The sequence below is a fragment of the Portunus trituberculatus genome, chromosome 17 (genome assembly GCF_017591435.1).
Source record: "Portunus trituberculatus isolate SZX2019 chromosome 17, ASM1759143v1, whole genome shotgun sequence".
NCBI lineage: Eukaryota > Metazoa > Arthropoda > Malacostraca > Decapoda > Portunidae > Portunus > Portunus trituberculatus.
In genome coordinates this window covers 25,800,025-25,819,527 of record NC_059271.1, presented here as the reverse complement: position 1 = coordinate 25,819,527, position 19,503 = coordinate 25,800,025, and the positions used below count along the sequence as shown (strand labels likewise).

General features: G+C 35.3%; 1 protein-coding gene across 6 annotated transcripts in view; it reads right to left on the bottom strand.

Annotated features, from left to right (window-relative positions):
- The window catches only part of LOC123505136 (splicing factor U2AF 50 kDa subunit-like), a 30,557-nt gene that overhangs the window by 9,730 nt on the left and 1,324 nt on the right, over positions 1–19,503 (bottom strand). The window contains exons 2-7 of one of the 6 annotated variants that reach the window (XM_045256228.1): positions 18,347–18,473; positions 17,728–17,846; positions 17,114–17,406; positions 16,839–17,028; positions 15,292–15,380; positions 8,137–8,223 (exon numbers count right to left, since the gene is read on the bottom strand). In XM_045256228.1, coding sequence (XP_045112163.1) covers positions 8,137–8,223; positions 15,292–15,380; positions 16,839–17,028; positions 17,114–17,406; positions 17,728–17,846; positions 18,347–18,473 — 905 coding nt within the window. Of the gene's footprint in view, positions 1–8,136; positions 8,224–15,291; positions 15,381–16,838; positions 17,029–17,113; positions 17,407–17,727; positions 17,877–18,346; positions 18,474–19,503 lie in introns of all 6 variants that reach the window. The other 5 variants (XM_045256226.1, XM_045256227.1, XM_045256231.1 and 2 more) reach the window with 5 other exon arrangements.

The window sequence follows — 19,503 nt, the reverse complement described above, 5'->3', positions numbered from 1 at the left end:
AATTATAAGTTACTATATACAACAGCATGGTTTTTAAAATGAATCTAAAATTGATGATGGAACAACACCACCACCCTATATCTCCCAGTACATTTAGTACATTTGGCAATGCACACAGGCCACCTAGCACTGCCACCCATGCCCTTGACAAATGAACTCCCCTCCCCACACCACACCCTGCTGGCCATGTCAGATCAACTCACTCTGGGATGAGGTGGCAACAGCAAGGACAGGTACAACTAACACATCAAGTATGAAATTGGTCTGGATCAATAAGTTATTCCTAAAATTTGGCAGCTCTTTCTTTTTTTCTTTTAAAACATGAGAATTGAAAAACAAAAAAGTACTTTCAAATTCATGAGCATTATCAAATTCAATTAAGTTCTTAATACAAGAAACCTGATAAATTTCATCAGTGGACTATAGTAAATATTAGAATAGAAACAATAAAAATAAGAAAAAACAATGAAATGAACTCAATTACATCGTATGATGAAGATTGCTAACTTTCCTACACATAGTACCTGAATTCCAGCACCAAAATGAAAAATTAATGAATGTTGTCTACAAGTGCTTAAGTCAAGATGACAACACAAACACTTATAATACTGTGCAGAATCTGAGCCGTTGCACGATTAAAACATGGTAAAATAGAATAAAGCAAATAAATAAATTAATAAATATATAAAAGAATAAACAAACTTATAACAATGAATAATTAAATAAGTTAACAAAATTTGAAAGTCAACAATACAAAACTTATACCAAAAAGCAAATAAAAAAAAATTGCAAATAAAATTTTCAAGAAATTATTTTCTAGACTCCCATGATGTTACAAATGATACATTCTAGAGAAAAAAAGTCAAAATACAAATGAGGATGTGCATTTTGACCAGTCACAGCCACCACAGAGATTTTTCACTCACACTCCAATGAAATAGTATAGAAAGCTTGTTTTTTTTTTTTATCTCATAACTTCTATGGATTCATGTCATTTTAGCATCATCCTTACTTGACCTTTCACTGAGCTTTGGGAGGCACTAAAGAAGAATACTCGTGTAATGCATGACAACCAAAAATTTTTACATGATAACATTACTTTCAACAGCCTAGCCATCAGTTTCATATCAGCTAATCTGAGATTAATTATATGCCACTATTCACCCAAACAAGATATCCAGTAATGCCATACTAACATCTACAGAGACAAATACTAAAGCAATAAGTTATCTGCTACATGTTGGGACACAAAAGCAATTTGGAGAAAGATTCCTAACCATTTCTAAATGAACATTAATGCCTGAAAAAAAAAAAAAATAAATAAATAAATAAAAACAAATAAATAAATAAATAAATAAAACTAAAGTATGCTTTGTCATTTAATTTCTATGATTGCAAGAATGGCATACAGAACAATGCACACTGCAATAGAGAGAGAATCAAACTAAGTACTCTTGGCCACAATATTCCTCCAAAGCTTGTGCAACTCTATATGAGAAATACATTCCACAAGATCAACAAAATAAAAATTAAAGCAACGATCATCAAATGCAACCAGAGTACGTATAGAAAAATTTAACATCTTGCATATAAATTTTGACACTGCAACTAAGAATGCAGATCAACAAATGATTTACACAATGGCCTGCATTGGTCTCTCCACTCTTCCTGACAACACTATGTAACTACACCCATCTCAGATGTGTCAAGTGCAACTTGTATTGTCATGAAAGTTTATTCTGAGTCTTCACCATCGCTTGGTTAATTTTCTGTTTTGATTTACTAACGAAAATTTTAGTTGTGACCTAGCTTCAGGTACACTGATGCTATTAGCACAGCAAATGCCTGTATAAAAAAAGTTACTGTAGGAACACTTCATGTCACAACTACAAATATTTCACCCATGGGCAAAAGATCATTGACCAAGAAACCAGCAGCTGATAGTGTCATCCCACTTTGGACATGTTCACTTCACTTTAAGCATTTCTCATGTTGTACTAGTGTCTTGTATTATTTGTGCTGTTACTAAGACAAATTTCTTTCATCTGATCATGGGGTCCTAAGCAAGGGACACTACATAATGACATGCCCAACTCACTTCCAAAATATTATGAAAAGTATAAGGAAACAAATCTTGTAAAGCTATTTTGTGAAATACCATGCAGATGAAAAAAAGAAAGCATGGCAAAAAGACAAAAACCAATGAAGAATATCAAGTAAGGCAAAAGTGAAGAAAAAAATGTAGCAATTTAATTCAGCAATTGTATGGAGTACTCTTTGCATGTTTGGGTGGATTCCACTCAGTTTTATTAGATAGGGTGGAATCAAAAGTGGTCTCATCAACTCCCCTCCTCTGACTGACTGTCTTCAGCCTCTTTCTCACCGCCGGAATGTTGCCTCTTTTGCTTTCTTTTATCGCTATGTTTAAATGTTCTAATCTTGCTAATTGCATGCCTCCCCTCCTCCTGCAGCCTCTCACCCCTATTCTGTCCAACTCTCTAAATGTAAGAGTTACCGAGTACTCTCAATCAGTCCTACCTTTCTCTGGTAAACTCTAGAACTCCCTGCCTGCTTCTGTATTTCCATTTTCCTACTACTTGACTTCTTTTAAGAGGGAGCTTTCAAGACATTTATCCCAAACTATTAATCTTTAAGAGAAATGACAATCAAGTGAGCCTTTTAAAAATCTTATGTTGCCATTGGCCAGCTTCCCATCTGGCATAAAGAAAAAACTTCTGTAAGTTCAAGTCATCTGATTTCTCAAGGTAAATATACTTTGTAAAATTGGTTCATTTACTTACATTCTCTTTTAGGTTTTGTTATGTTTTTATACAATATTTGTTATTTAGAAATTTATCTGAGTTATGCGCAAATTGAGATACGTTTTTTCGTATAAATGTATATAAATATTATACACATATTTAAACATGTACTGTTTCTCAGCAATGAGGGTGTTTCCAAGCTGGTAATGTTGTCTTTGTGCACATATAAAGTCAAATATCAAATGGATAGAAAATACTGAATAAAAACTCTTTTACTTAGAACAGCCAGCAAAATATCTCAATAAATCTGTCATTCAATATTAGGCAGAGAATCACTACAAATGAAAAAATTCATAGCTAAACAAGTAATCAAGATGTGCTGAAGCTAGTACTATCATTAGAACAGAGAGCCAGAGTATGGTAGCAAGAACAGTGAGAAATGGGGAATAAGAACAAGTTAAATTATCTGTAGCTAGCCATGGCTTTTGGTCTTTTACCCTCAATGAAATCACACAATGTGACACATACAATGAAAATATAAACAAGTGATGATGGCCACGCATAAATAAGGCCATATCACAGTTTACTGCCACAAATTTTTTAAAAATCAAGATAAAAAATTCTTGCAATTAATAATTTCTACAAATTTTACTACTACAATCTTATTTGTATAAAATGATTACTCAATAGCATATCGCATATAAAAATCAATCACATGCTATGTGATGTGATAAAGTGAGAGTGGTGAGGATGATGAGGAGGATGAAGATGAGAATGAGGACGGATAGTGAGGATGAGGAGAATGATGACAACACCAAGGAAGCAAGAGTGAACTAGTCTGCATTACTATCTTACCTGGATATCTAAGCATTGAAAATTCTTGACATGATAAAAATCACATGCTCTCTTTTGCCTATTATAATATTTCTACATTCTCTATTCTTTTTTATTTAAACCTTCATCACCTGCAGCCATTCCTGTTTATCGCTACTATCCACAAGCTCTTCAAACAATTCTCAGATCCCAAAATGTGTATTACTATTCTCTTATTTCTGATATTATTTGGATTTGAAAAGCCTTTAACTTCAATTATACTCAAGTTCAAATCATCATCATCAGTATAAAATACAAAGAAAATCTTACCCAGGTACAGATCTTGAACTCGACCTTAATAGAAATCTGGATGTGCAATTTACTTGTTTCTCAAGAATGTTCTTAAAAGGTATCAAATCAAAAGGCTGATGTTCAAATGAATATGATCACGAAACTGTGCCAATCTGTCATACTCTAGCATGCAATGGTATGTAAAAGTAATAGGTCAAGTGAAATGAAAGGAACAGACTAATGATCATGTCCTACAAGCATACAGATTTCAAGACTATAACAAGATAAGGGGGTTACTATATACAAAACATCACTAAAATAACTTATGTATATTCAACTGAACACCCAAAAAACTAAGGACAGAGTTGAGAAGTGTTATAACTTATAGAATCATTATCTACATCATGCACATCCTGATCACCCCACACGTATCATGAAAATACTCACTACAGAAAGAATTACAATACAAGACAGCACATTTTGTTTCAACAAATTATGTTTTCTTTTTGTACAATAAAACAGTAACATAGGACCTACCTTTTGTTGTGCAAAAGTGACTGTACCCGATGATTCACTAAATCTTTATCCTAATTGTAAGCTCACCTCATGTATCAAGAAAAACAAAAATAACAAATAAATAAATAAATAAATAAATAAAAATAAGAGCAAACAACGCTGTGCAAGACAATTCTGGTCTTGCATAACTTACCTAAGTCCTACAGCAACCTCGACCCTAAAAAATTGGTGCGCCAACATACGACCAAAAGACTGAAACTTGCCTTGGTCAGGATGGTTCATTATCATATGCATAGTGAGGCAGGCTTTATCATGGGCAGTACAAATGGGCCGCTTAGGGCATTCAACCACGAACCCTTCGCTAGGGGAAACAAATGGGGGAAGAAAGCAAAAAGAAAGGATGAGTATATATGGACTCAAAATGGGATGCTATACACGTGTCATTTAGTTAACAAGAATCAGGATTCTGTGATTCCCTCTTGCAAATGAAGCCCACGTGTGATACCCTGTAAAACTCTGAAAGAGATCCCTGAAAGAAAACCCTGAAAAAAGATTTCTGAAAGAGAACTCTGGAAGAGAACTCTGGAAAAGGACAACAATTCAATTGCAAAATCTGTCCACCATAATTTGCCATTCTATAAAATACCTAAACTACTTGGCTTTAAGATTAAATAAAAATTTTGATGCAATAGGCATTTCTTATTCCCATTATTATTATGAATAAGACTATGAAGATATATTACTGGATATTGGGAAATGAATGGGTGGATGCTAAAGCCCTTTGGTAATCCTGTTCCAACTACAGAGAACATCTGCAATACAATGCAATAAGTCAGATATCTGCAGCGATGGATCCACTTGCACTAAGACGATGCCTGGCAGGAAGATGGTGCCCACTGCATCTATTCTGTTTTGACCTGTATGTGAGCCTGCAAGAGATGTGCTGGTGCAGAGCCATCCTCACCACATGAACCAACCTGACCCTACATCTGTCACAAACTTACCCTAATCAGTTTTGCCTCTCAAACTTTTACACTTTGAAAACATTAAAAACTCATTTCAATCAAATACCTAAATAGCAAATGGTCCCTATTGGCAGGGTTCAACAAGACAACAAAGAACCACATCATGAGACTGGACTAACCACAGCAGGCCAAAATAACATGAATTCATGCTTGAAGGCAGGTTAGCCTAAGACATCATAGTGTTCCAAAATCAAAACTATAAATGTTAACACCAATGTCTTCTGACAGCAAAGCTGCCAAAATATAGGCCATTATAAGTAAGATGCAAAATGGACTTTTCCTTCACTATTCATTCATCACAAGACACGATAGCCAAAGAACTTCACACAAAAACACCCAACCATCTAGACAGCGCTGAATACTTTGTGCAACTTGACTTGTTCATTGAGCTTAGCTCTGTATCCGTTACCAATCACTCATAGAAACAGTCATTTCTAAACCTCAAATTAATATCATATATGTGAATCTCCACCTATAGTTGAGGAAAGGGAAAAAAGAGATAGACTGACGAAGTCTCAACCTAATACTTCCTTTATACACAATAAAGAAGAACAGAAAAAGAAAGATGACGTGGTCTGGTAGAGGACACTTCTGGAAGAGGTCATGTCACTATAATAATAATAATATTAATCTACTCATCTACATATCAGGCTGAAATCTCCTGAGAAAAGGTGTACCCACGAAAAGTTTAAACACACAATCACATTCATAAGCACCTTTCCTCCTTTTTTTCTTGTTTGTTTTCTTTCATACAACTTTTGCACACACAACCAAACACAATTACGAGGTACTGTAATTATAACAGTAATAATAAAAATAATAATAATAAATATAAAGAAAAAAAATTGCAACAATAATCAAAAGCCCAATTTTTTCTCAGTTCCTTAATAATATGTACATTCCTTTTGTATGTAAGTAATGAGAGAAGTGTTACTTTGTGACTTAATGATTCAACTACTATAGCTAAATTCTTCTCTTTATATTTCTTTTCCTTCAAAATGGAGCCAAGTGTCTAGGCATGGATTGCAATAACTAAACAACAAAACCAAAAGACAACATTGAAATATTTCTAAACAATAAATTATAAATTTATCATATTTCAATATATTATGAACAACATTTCAAAAATGTTTTTTTTAAACAAACAAAACGATCTGCATAAATACAACTGTATAGTTATTTGACGAGCCTTGCTTAAATTATGATTTTAATGATGGTGCTGTGGGTTCATGAATAATAGAGCTCACAGTTGAGTCCTTGGGGGAGATGGTTGAAACTTCAAAGCAGTTGTTTATAATTCTTCTTGTCTAATTCATAAAACTCTATTAACCTCTTCCTGGCAGGATTTATGTACAAGTGTTCGGAAAGTGAAATAATTAATTGGTATAAGATTAGAGATACCCATTCAAATTTACCATGACGTAAAAATATCTGTATATAGTTGTAGTCTTATGCACAAATAATAATAATACATTGCTAGCTGGCATTTCAGATTACAAATACATGATTAGTTGTCCTGTGTAAATCATCTCACGATGAACATCAAGACAACACACCTGTTTTCTACTCTGTGTAAGTCTTATATGAATGGGAGGAGAAAAAGAGAGCAAATGGCAAGATACATCTAAGATACGAAAAGCAAGCTTTGATGATTAATTCCAAGATAATAAGGAAGATGAGACCAGTACAGACAAAGAGTTTAAGGATGAACAATGGATGTGAGGCACATACATTTTAGAAATGTAAAGTTGAGTTTGTAATCATATACTGAATTGAATCTTAAAATACTTTGTGCAATCTTACATCAATCTCTGTACATGTATAAAACTCAGTGCCTCAAACATTGGGTGACACAATAATAAATACAAGCCTTGTTGAAAGATGGTTGAAAATGAATTTCTTAAAAATAATGAGAATCATAGACTACTGTGATTTTACCAGTGATTAATGGATGTGTCACACATATACAGAAAATGCAAAATTATCTGGTAAGTACTTTAAATCTTACTCTATATACAATCTAATGGTTGAATTAAATGAAAAAGCCAAATTAAATTAACTGAGACAATTTCTTACTCCATACCATAAAGTATACAAATGAGCAATATGTTTAGTTTGCTTTAAAATTAATAATCCAAAAAGCTTTCATCGCATTCTAGACCAGTTCATCCTTAGCCTTCAGAGGTCATACATTTACACAATCTTACTAATAACAAGTACTATTGTAAACAATATTTTAAAAATCTTTATTGTGAATGATAATGCCCAATATGTATCTATATGATTGTAGACATGGCACTTTTGCAAGCCAAACATACAAGTAGTATTTTTCTTTCAAAAGAAATTATGCAATAAGGAATATAAAGTGATTGGTTTTGAAATGCCCAAGTATGATACTTTAACACAGGAAGAGAGAGAGAGAGAGAGAGAGAGAGAGAGAGAGAGAGAGAGAGAGAGAGAGAGAGAGAGAGAGAGAGAGAGAGAGAGAGAGAGAGAGAGAGAGAGAGAGAGAGAGAAACTGATATATGATGATAAAGGGAAAATCTGGAATTCAAGAATATAGGGAAACTAATTTTGCTGATGATAGCACGTATATCAGGAAGAAAACTGCCATCTAAACAATGGATTTAAGAATGTCTTTTTTTATAAGTATCAGATAGAACCAATAATCAATTAAACCAGATAATGAGGCATTAACCATATCAATTTTTTTACATGAAAATACACACGTTTTGTAATGCTCTCTTGCCAGGATTGAGAGAGAGGGATGAGTCACCTCCCTTACCTGCCCCTAAGGAATGACCATACTCTTTGTCCTGGGGAAGAGAGGAAAGTGAATATATATGGCAGAGAAGAGATGGTTGAAAGAAGAGAAGAAATGGGAAAGCACAGCTAAATTAGGAAAACAACTAGTACATACCTTCCCACATTCATGACTCTATATAAGTTACCCAATGTCAACACATGTTACTTCAATACACATCACTGTAATGTGCACAGCACAACTTTGTTCATGATAATGATGAAACTTGTATGAGTGAATAATTTTAGCACGTATGGAAGTCTAAAACAGATACATTTAAATATGCTAAGCATGCATGTAACAAATTGTACAGCTCCCATACTGTTTATTTAGCAATATAGACTATATACAGATATCAATATTAATGTTTCAAAGTCAGGGATACCATATGTGGAAACATGCATGACTTTCAGCAGCATCTACATGTAAATGTTTTCTTATTTAGCAAGATATTAATCCCTGTTGCTGCCAGGAAGAAATTAACATGATTAATATTACTTCAATTAAACTGCCCACTTCAAAGAATTTTGAAAAACTTAACTCAAAGCAATACAAAAAAAATAAATAAATAAAAAAAGAAAAAAAAATATGAAGTACAATATCTATGGATACACCTACTTGACATACTTCTTAAATAGGTGTGTAGCCAAAACAAGACACCTACATAAATTGATCCATCTGCATCATTTATGTCTGTGCCTCCATGTCTCTAAAGGAGACAAGACCAATTCTTGGCACAATACACTGTGTAAAGGTCAGGTGTGCAACACATACAATAAAATTTGCAGCAGAGCACAACAAAGTTGATTTACCCCTGCTGCACCATTCCTTTCTCCACTCACAACCAATATGCTCATTAAAACCACTAAATCAGATGTTCCTATTGAGGCCATGGATGCAGTCTCTAGTCATGCATACACAACCATTCTTAATTCCACCCTGTCAATAATGTTTCCCCTATTTCACAGACATCATCATTCTTGCATCTAACTCTCTAAACTATACCTCCATCCTATTTGTGGTCTTCTCTTTAGCCTTGTACCTTTCAGTTTATATTATCTTCCTTTATGTGCTCTTTTATCTTCCAGAAGACTCAAAATAGGTCATCTCACCAAGCATATAATTGGAACCTACATTTATGCACCTACCATAAACTATGTTCATTCATTACTTTATTCACTCAAACTCATTCATACCTTTATAAACTTCTCTACAAATCACCTCTATTATTCTGAATTGATCACCATTGTAGTACCATTCTCTAACAGCAGCTAATTTACATACCACCATCATCAGCACTCATCACTATACATTTACAGATAACGAATGCCAATTTTGCACTGCAGCAGAATGGGAGCACATTTTACTTAAGACATCCCAGCAAGCACAAAAAATAGGCTGGGGCAAACTGACATTGGTATCTTGAATGTATCTTTCCTCCTCAGTAATAAGTAAGTTACTGGTGTCAGTGTTCATTGTCTTTCGTTAAGCATGATCAGCTCTGTTAAGGTGAAATGCACATTTTCTAAAACCAGTGATAAAATTCCATCATATATCTTCATATATCGGGCTTGAATGGTGTCAATAGAGCAAAGTATGTGAATTTAAAGATATGACACAGCCAGAATGTCATATAAAAATTTGTTAAGTGAGGCAGTGAGTAGTTACTTTTCCCTAACCATGGTAGTGGCATCCTTTTATACTTATAGTACAGATTCCAACTTCTCAACAAAGGCAGCTGAACTAATCCCAATCTTAGGCAAGGCAGCTGAGTGGGGATGCCACCATATTCCTCAGTGCCCCATGACAAATTTCCACACAATGATGGCTCATGACTACCAATTTACATGTTTTGCTAAAATGACACCATTCAAAACTAACATGTCATGATCTTTGATGGAATGATATCACGGTGACTTGTCTGCCACACACCCATAACTAAAAATACTACAACATGAACAGAGCAAAATGCCTTTCAACATGAAAAAAAAAGCTACATGAACAGAGCAAAATGAATGCCTTTCAACACGAAAAAAAAAAGCTATCATCAAAGATGCAATGAATACCGACTCAAGTAACTGACACTAGTTATTGTTGCTATGGGCATGAGTGAGGAGATGCTATTAAGTCAATTTGTCCCAGCCTATCCTTTAAGCATGCTGGGAGGCATTAAGAATAGGCATCATATGCTGATGCAACATAAGATCAGCATTCACTGTTTGTATCTAACATTTCCTTTCCTTGCAATACAAAGGAAATATCATATCCCTCCCTGATGCAGTCCTACAACAGAAAACAAAACACTCATGTCATTTCTCCCTCTTATCCGTATTCTACTATTTACAGTTTTTCCAACAATCTATGAAGAGTGTGTGTGTGTGTGTGTGTGTGTGTGTGTGTGTGTGTGTGTGTGTGTGTGTGTGTGTGTGTGTGTGTGTGTGTGTGTGTGTGTGTGTGTGTGTGCGTGTGTGTGTGTGTGTGTGTGTGTAGTATTTACCTAGTTGTAGTTTTACATGGCCTGGGCTTTATGCTCATGTGGCCCCATCTCCATATCTACACTTATCCAATCTTATTTTAAAAGTATGCACACTCGTTGCAGACACTACTTCTTCATTCAAACTGTTCCATGTCTCAATATATCTTTGTGGGAAACTATATTTTTTAACATCTCTCAGACATCTTCCCTTTCTCAGCTTTTTACTATGCGATCTTGTGCTTCGAATGTCATATTCTTCTCTCAGGATCAGTTTCTCATTATCCACTTGGTCCATTCCGTTGATCAATTTGTAAACTTTTATCAGATCCCCTCTCCCTTCTTTGTTCCAGGGTTGGTAGATCCATAGTGTGTGTGTGTGTGTGTGTGTGTGTGTGTGTGTGTGTGTGTGTGTGTGTGTGTGTGTGTGTGTGTGTGTGTGTTTATCTAATTGTATTTACCTACTTGTATTGTACAGGGTTCAAGTGGGGCTCATAGTGTGCTGTCTCCATTTATCCAATTTTTCCTTTAACTTATGCACATTATGTGCTGTAACCACTTCAATATTCAATGCATTCTGCTTTTCCACCGTTCTGTGTGGAAAACTGTATTTTCCAATATCCTTCACACACTGTCTCATCCTGATCTTCTTTGCATGTCCTCCCGTTCTTCTATCTTCTTGTCACCACTGCCAGGTCTTCCTTGTCTATCTTTTCAATGCCATTGACTATCTTGTACATTGTGCGTCTATAGCTTATCCCCATCATAAAGGGGTTGGACCTGTGGTGACTTCTCCACTCTCTACTGTCTTACACAAGCTCCTCATTTGCTCCCAACAGGTCCATGTCCTGCTGAATGCCCTTGCTCTATGTCTTCTTAGGTTTTCTCACTGGTCTCCTTCCACTAACCTCCATATTTTCCACCATTTATGCTACACAGTCTTCCCCTGACCACCTTACATGCCCAAACCACCAGTCTTGCCTGTTCAAGTTTTATTTCCAACTCATTGACATCACATCTCTCTGCCACCACCTCACTTGTCACAAAATCTTGCCATCTTTAAACATTCTATGAACACATGCACTCAGAATCATTAAGAGCCCATGTTTCAGAACCATATAGCAAAAATGACCTTATACAGACCTCACATCCATTTTCTACTTCTTTAAGAGGTATATCGCAATTTGTCAGACTCACCATTTCTTTTCATTTTCCCCAAGCTTCTGTTACTCTCATCTTTAATACTCTTTCCACACCTGCCTCACAACCAATCACATCTCCCAGATAAAGCTATTCCACTCTCCTCCAGCCCTTCTCCCTACAAAACCAGATTTTGTCGTGTATCTTAATTTTGCTGTTCCCTTTCATACAAGTTGGGTATATACAGTTCTGTACCTTTCTCAAATTTCTCAATCTATGATGACACCAGTGATTACACTCCACACAATGTATAGAGTTCACTCTGATCCCAACCTACCAAAACAAAAGCATGTAGTACATTTTGCTCAAACTCTTGTCTGTTTCCCTTCTCTTAACTTCCAAACTTTTACTTTCTTAGTCCTCTTTCTCTTTGAATGTCTTTTCCAGTTCTCCATTAATGTGTCTATACACAGCAGTATGTGCTGTGTCAGGCATTCTACTCCTATATCAATTTGCAAACTTTTACTCTTATTTCTTTGTTCCTTCTCAGGAACATGTAGTTTGTGTTTCAGCTCCTCCACTCTTGTACTATTTTCTTATGCTGATCCTTTTTGAACATTGTGTTTAATATCCTCATTCCTCTGCTCTAATATATATATATAACATAACTATATAAGTTGTGGGGCTGGTTTGGTTTCATGATGCAGGCATCAAGTGTCGCAGGTGTTCCCGTGTGTACTGCCTACACACTATCCCTTTGCGCAATGTTTCAAACTCATCGTTAGTGTACAGTTTAGTTTTGTAACAATGTTCACTTTGTGATTTTTACATTACATGATCTCTTCAGGAATGTATCCCTTCCACAATTCAAGAAATCCCTGTATGTGTGTGTGTGTGTGTGTGTGTGTGTGTGTGTGTGTGTGTGTGTGTGTGTGTGTGTGTGTGTATATATATATATATATATATATATATATATATATATATATATATATATATATATATATATATATATATATATACAGTAAGTCCCCGATTTACGATAGAAATACATTCCTAAAACCTTATTGTAAAGTGAAATTAGTGTAAACCGAACCCATTTTTACATGTATTAGATAGGAATACGTTGCAGCTCAGTACAGAAGTCAATCGAAAAATGTAAACAAACTGGACAAGCCATGTGTTATCGGAAAAAAAAAAAAGAACAACAAGAATACCTGCCTTACTTAGCAGGACGGCTCACGGGAGAATGATCAGCTGATGTGGCAGATGAAGTGGGTGACGCACCGGCCGAGTGTGAAGCAGGTGAATCATATCCTTCAAACTGGTCACTTGAAGTTGATAACCCAGCTTTAATTGACAAAGTTGAAGGTCCAGTGGGTGAAGTGGATGGTCTAGCTACAGGTTTGAAAAAGCTGAGATTGTGGACTGTTTCGCCTTTTTACATTTCTCATCATATAATTCTCTGTAGATTTTCATCGCCTGTTCTATCTGATTAACCACATTGCTACTTCTTTTAGGGTTAGGGTCATGTTCTTGCAGCAATTCCATTGCAGACTCAATATGTCTTCACCACGATCTAAATTATGTTTCTGTAACATTTTGGACAGGGATTGGTATTAAATGCGGAGAATAATGTAAGTATATCACCGAGCACGAGGTTTCAGTGTGTTTATAGTGATGGCGTGAGTGACTAGATTGTAATTGGGCGCAGTGCAGCACCACAATCACAGCAACATGTTTGGCGGAATTTTAAATACCGTAACTGCGGTTTTTTTTTTTTTTATCGTAAATTGAAAAAATGGTAGTAACTGTCAACGATCGTATCTGCGAATTTATCGTAAACCAAACTATCGTAAAACAAGGACTTACTATATATATATATATATATATATATATATATATATATATATATATATATATATATATATATATATATATATATATATATATATATATACACATATATGAATGATGCACAATGACACCTGAGTTCTGACTTGATTAAGGACTCTGCCATTTCCTTACATGATATGTCCTGACATTTTCTTAACTTAGGAAACTCCCTAGAAAACTTACCTAATTCCAAAGTATTAAGGAAGAAAATGGTTACATCACTGTAGTATGCCTTTTTCTCAACCTAGTTTTTTTTCAATTTACTCAGTAATCACATTTATTATTTTGTTACATTTCATATTATTTTACTAATCCTTCCATATTTTGATTCCCCACAGTCTCATTCACTTCTTCCAAAAAACATGTCATCTCAATATCATGAAATGGAGTTTCCTCAGATTTTTTTTGTAATTTGTTCTCCCATGGGACTTCCCATCTTCCTACTATATTCCTGAAATCACGTCTACTCTTTTCTGCAAAGTGCAACTGTATTTTTCTTTTATTTTCCCTTATCACTCTCACCATTATTGGCCCTTAAAAAAAAAAACTTCTTTATAATGGAACTTCCAATTGAGTCTTCTTTTTTTGTTTTCTATGTAACCTACTTCCCAGTTACCTTATAACCCCTTTATTTCTCAAGTGACAGACTTCATTCCTTATACAAGTTTCTTTGACATGCACAAAATAAATTCTTTCTGCACCCTCAAACCAACACAATCTGCTCTAACTTTTAACCATATCCAACCTACTTGCCTTCCTTGCACTGCTCTTTCCTTCCTACTCCTTTCCATAATCACGTATGGGTTATGCATAATGAAATGAGATGTTATGCCCATCCTAAACTTAAAAGTAACTTTCCTTAGTGTTCAAATTCTTTTCTTTCCCTCTCTCTCCCCCCAATCAGATAAAACTCTAGCAGGAAATATGTTCGACTGAGAAGAGGAAGCAAAGACATCCACACATAATGTTCAGCCTGTGTGGTTGCTTTGTATGAAGACTAAAAGAAAAACTTTAAAGGAGTCAGATTTTTTAAGAATCTAAGGCAAGATGCACAATATTCCAATCTCTAAGAACTTGGGAAAAAAAAAAAAAAAAAAAAAAAAAAAAAAAAAAAAAAAAGCCTGCATTAATGTCACCTTTTCAGAGGATCCTTACTTCAAGAAACACCCAATATCACTTACCTTAATCGAATAACACATCATACCCTGGGGAATAACTCTCAACATTCAAGTGATTCAATAAACTACTAGAAATACATGAATGTGATGTTATTCAGGTCTCTTATTTGAAGACAATATATGAGAAGTTATTAGTGAAATAAAATAAACCATAAAGCTATGGTAGACTACTGCAGCTTACTTGAAGGTTTTCATTGATTTTCTTTTTGGTACAGGCAATCACACACGTCTTACCTGAGCAATATAAAGATGTGCATAATTTTCTAGCTTGTAGTTGCAATTATACGGAACATTCAATAACTTTCTTATATCATGTATAACAAGAGTGATGACCTGTGTGATTGCATCATACCAGATCTGGAACAAAAATCTGATATATATCAATCACACCACATACCTGATCTTCATTGAGATAGTTTGGCAGACCTCCAATAAAGATTTTATGGGGGGAATCAGGAACCACTGTTGACACTACACCAGCAATAACTGAAACAAGTCCATCAAGTATATTACAAAAATGTGTCATGATGAAGGTTTACTCTATCTTAATGTATCAATAAATTCACAAAGAAGTTTCTTTTGTACATGCAGAAGTAAACACACTTGATATTATACTGTATATATATCATTGTTATACATCTTAACAAATAATGAACAATATTAACAAAACATTAAAAAGAATAGGTTTGCTTCAAGAGATAAGTGCTGACATTCTAACCACCCAACTAGAGTGCGGGTGAGTCAGAAAAAATAGACTAGAAGAGAAAGTAAACAGCCTTTGTCCTACATGTGCAACATAGAAGCACTGATATTTTCAGTGAAATGAGCAATTCATTCTACTAGCATTTCATTAAGACAAAATGTGATTCCCAGATCATTAGGACAATTCACTTGTGCTATATTAAGACAGGACACAAGGAAGGAAATTTTCCCATTCATGTCAAGATGAAGTTTTCCATAATACTGCTAACCATTTTTGTGTTCTGTAAGGATATATTATCCATGCAAGGTGCAGCAACACCAACATGTCCATACCAACATCAGAAATCCACATATGATGCAAAGGAATAGAATATTTTTAGATTAAAGCCTGTCCTTTTACAGCACAAGTCAATGTTATAATCCTACATTCACATTACTCAAACCTGTCAATTGAATATTGCTTTGGTAATGCATAGTGATATATTTTATTCTATTCATACTATTGTAGATAACAAGAAAATCTCCAAGATATTGTGTTTGACTACAATGCCCCAACCTGTTGCCTCCTTTGCATTACATGTTAAATCTTCTATATATACTTCCTTTACAGTAAGTTCACACTCAAAAACATCCTTCAGATGGATAACCTATACTACTCATAGTCTTTGAATTAGGACCTCATTCTATGTTTTACACATATCCACATTAGTAACTGCCTGCTTCATCAAAGAACATTCTTTTTACCCAATCCTTCTCTTTAACAATAGCCACAAGAAGCCCATCCATTAGCTTCCTTGCACACCTGTCTCCCCTTGCCTTCTCTTCTATGTCTTTGCTTATGTTTCAACACTTGCACCAATTCATCTCTTCAGTCATTATTTGTCACCTTAGCCAAATCACATTAATTTTTTGGTTTTTGGCTTTAAACTCTGAAGCTCACTAATGCCTTTGACCTCAGTTATTTCATTCACATTCATCTTTGCATCTAACAACCATCCCTAACTACAGAACGTATTTCATAGTTTATGCATCTTGTGGCTTCAATCTCATTAGATTACTCATTATTTCTAGTATCTTATGCAGTTGTCAAAAATAATCTATTTCAGATCCAGTCATTCAAATTCAAATAATGAATTTTTTATTGTGGGAAGTCTAGGAGCGAGAGAGCGAGAGCGAGAGAGAGAGAGAGAGAGAGAGAGAGAGAGAGAGAGAGAGAGAGAGAGTGAGTGAGAGTGTCAATACCTGGTATAGCAGTACCTGGCATAGCTGTAAGCGTGGGGTGTTCAGACATTCCCGGCATTGGCTGGTAATCATGGGGACGTCTGATTTTCAAACTTTGTCCTTTGAAGTTTATACCATCAAATGCAATTGCTTGTGTTGTTTCATCAATTGATCTGAACTCTAAAAATGCAAAATTTTTGTCCAAATTTACCTGAAAAGAAGAAAATTAAATCAGCTATAGTAATTAATTTTGTTCATGTAATTGAGCAGAGGGGCATTTTAATTATATGACTCACCTGGCAAGCAAGTACAGGATTACCCGCTGCTTGTGCAAGACCTGCTAAGTGCATCTGCTGGTTGAAGAATTCCATCATCTCCTCTTCTGTCACACCAAATGGAATATTACCCACATATAGACGACGGGCTTGTCTAGTAATAGTGGAACCAACAACAGGTACAGGCTGAGGCATATTGGCTACCTCAGGCATGGAAGGAACAACTGATGATGATGACGATGATGACAGGACCTGTGTAGCATTTGCAGGAGCTATCAACGGCACAGTCACATTGGAGGGGATCTGTCCAGCAGCTGAAAAATTAAATCATACTGAAAACAAAGTGAGGCGTTTTACAAAATTGCTTATAGCAAAGAGAGCAAACTATGTGCTGCATCCATGGATTTGGAGGAAATTCACAAGATAAGATACTGCAAAGAAAGAGTTATGGACAAAGGTGTAGATTTCACTACATTCTCATAAAGAACACCAGCAGTTAACATGGAAGAATTATCTCAACCTATGAAAAGTAAAAATTCATTATACTGTTATACAAAACACAAGTTAATGGACACAAAATTAATAGCAACATCTTAAAATATAAAGTCAAAGATGAATAATACAAAAGGACGAACCTTGCATTGCCTTATACTGAATAGGTGTTATATGCTCGAAGCCCGGAGGTGGTTTGTCCCAATACAGAGAAGGCTTCTTGCGGCGAGACTTCCTCCTCTCCCTGGATCTTGAGCGGGACCTAGAACGACCTCTTGATCTTGACCTTGTTCTACAACATAAAAACATGAAAATAACAATGACTTATCAGATCCTTAACTGCAGGGAAAATCAAATGACAGATGAGGGAAATAACATATCTAAAAGTTAGGCAAGTATACTACTATAAATATCCCATAAACCATAACTTCTGATTCAGGGAATGAAAATATAGAAATGGGAGTTTTAAGAGAGAGAGAGAGAGAGAGAGAGAGAGAGAGAGAGAGAGAGAGAGAGAGAGAGAGAGAGAGAGAGAGAGAGAGAGAGAGAGAGAGAGAGAGAGAGACTAATTCATAAACTACATTACAAATTAATCTTAAGTCATAAGGAAAACAAGTTACGAGATGTTTAAGAAACAACAGACATGAACAAGGTTAACACATTCCCTGGGTTGGAATTTAACTCCATCTCACTTGATATTACTAAACTAAAAATGTTCTCATTAAGGTTTAGGTACAAACAACAAATCAAAGTAGTCCTTACTTGTGCTTCCTCCGCTCTCGTGACCGAGAGCGGCTACGCTTCTTTCGATCTCTTTCTTTGTCCTTGTCACGGTCCTTATCTTTGTCTCGGTCCTTATCGCGATCCTTTTCCTTCTTCTCTTCTCTATCTGTTGAGACAAAAAGTGCATTTTAGTCATTCAATGGCTACAAATGCCTGATGCTTTTAACAAAAGGATTAATCAATTCAGAATACCTTTAGATTTTAGACCTCTATGACAAAGTGAGAACTGTTATCACTAGTTATCTAGTTCAGTGAAATGATAGGATTCTGGTTCATCTTTCCAATTCATTAATTTTTCGTATTTCAAGTTATGAAAAGGTTAAGCCAGTAGCCTTACCACCTCATAACTGTCAGAACACAAGATGCCAGGAATTATTTTTTAGATTTTCAACTTTACATTGGCATCCCCATATCATTTCCTTAACCTTGTAACTTTCAGTAGTGGTTTATATCACTGTCCCAAATTAACCATACATTAGATCCAGGCTTACCACAATTACTCTGAAATTAAACTGCAGCACATGCCCATTATCATAGTATAAGAGACTATGTAATACACTATACAGTATATAAGATGGTGGTGGCTCGATATATTTGTGAAATGCATGTTTCTTAATTTGTTTTCATCACTCAGGGTTACCATACACCACATTAGAGTACATTTTCCTTACACTATAAATTTGAAGAGTTGGTGGGAGCATGAGCCAATTTCCAAGAGATGCCTGCAAGTAAACTAATTAGTTTACGAGATATTGCAAACTTAGCACTGGCCTAATATAGACATCCCTCCAGCTGTCCTCGTTTCTTGGCTCGCCTTTTCAGTTCTTTCACTCAGCTGATGTGACGTGGGAATGAAACTATGATAAGCAAAACTAACCTTAATTGTGGTGATACACATTACTGATACATCTTCCTCAAAACCCATCTGACTTACTGCATGGTTACATTATGATAGCAAGGTTAGGTTACAGCCAAGTTAGATTAAATGGCACTCTCTTAATATTCATGTCCTGCCCACTCTCCTCGGTTCCCGGCTCCCCCCTTCACAACTCCTCCACCCAGCTGAATTCATGTCACATGTACAAAGCCACGCTATTGGTCAACAAGGGAAAGAGGAAGAAAAGATAATAAATGGT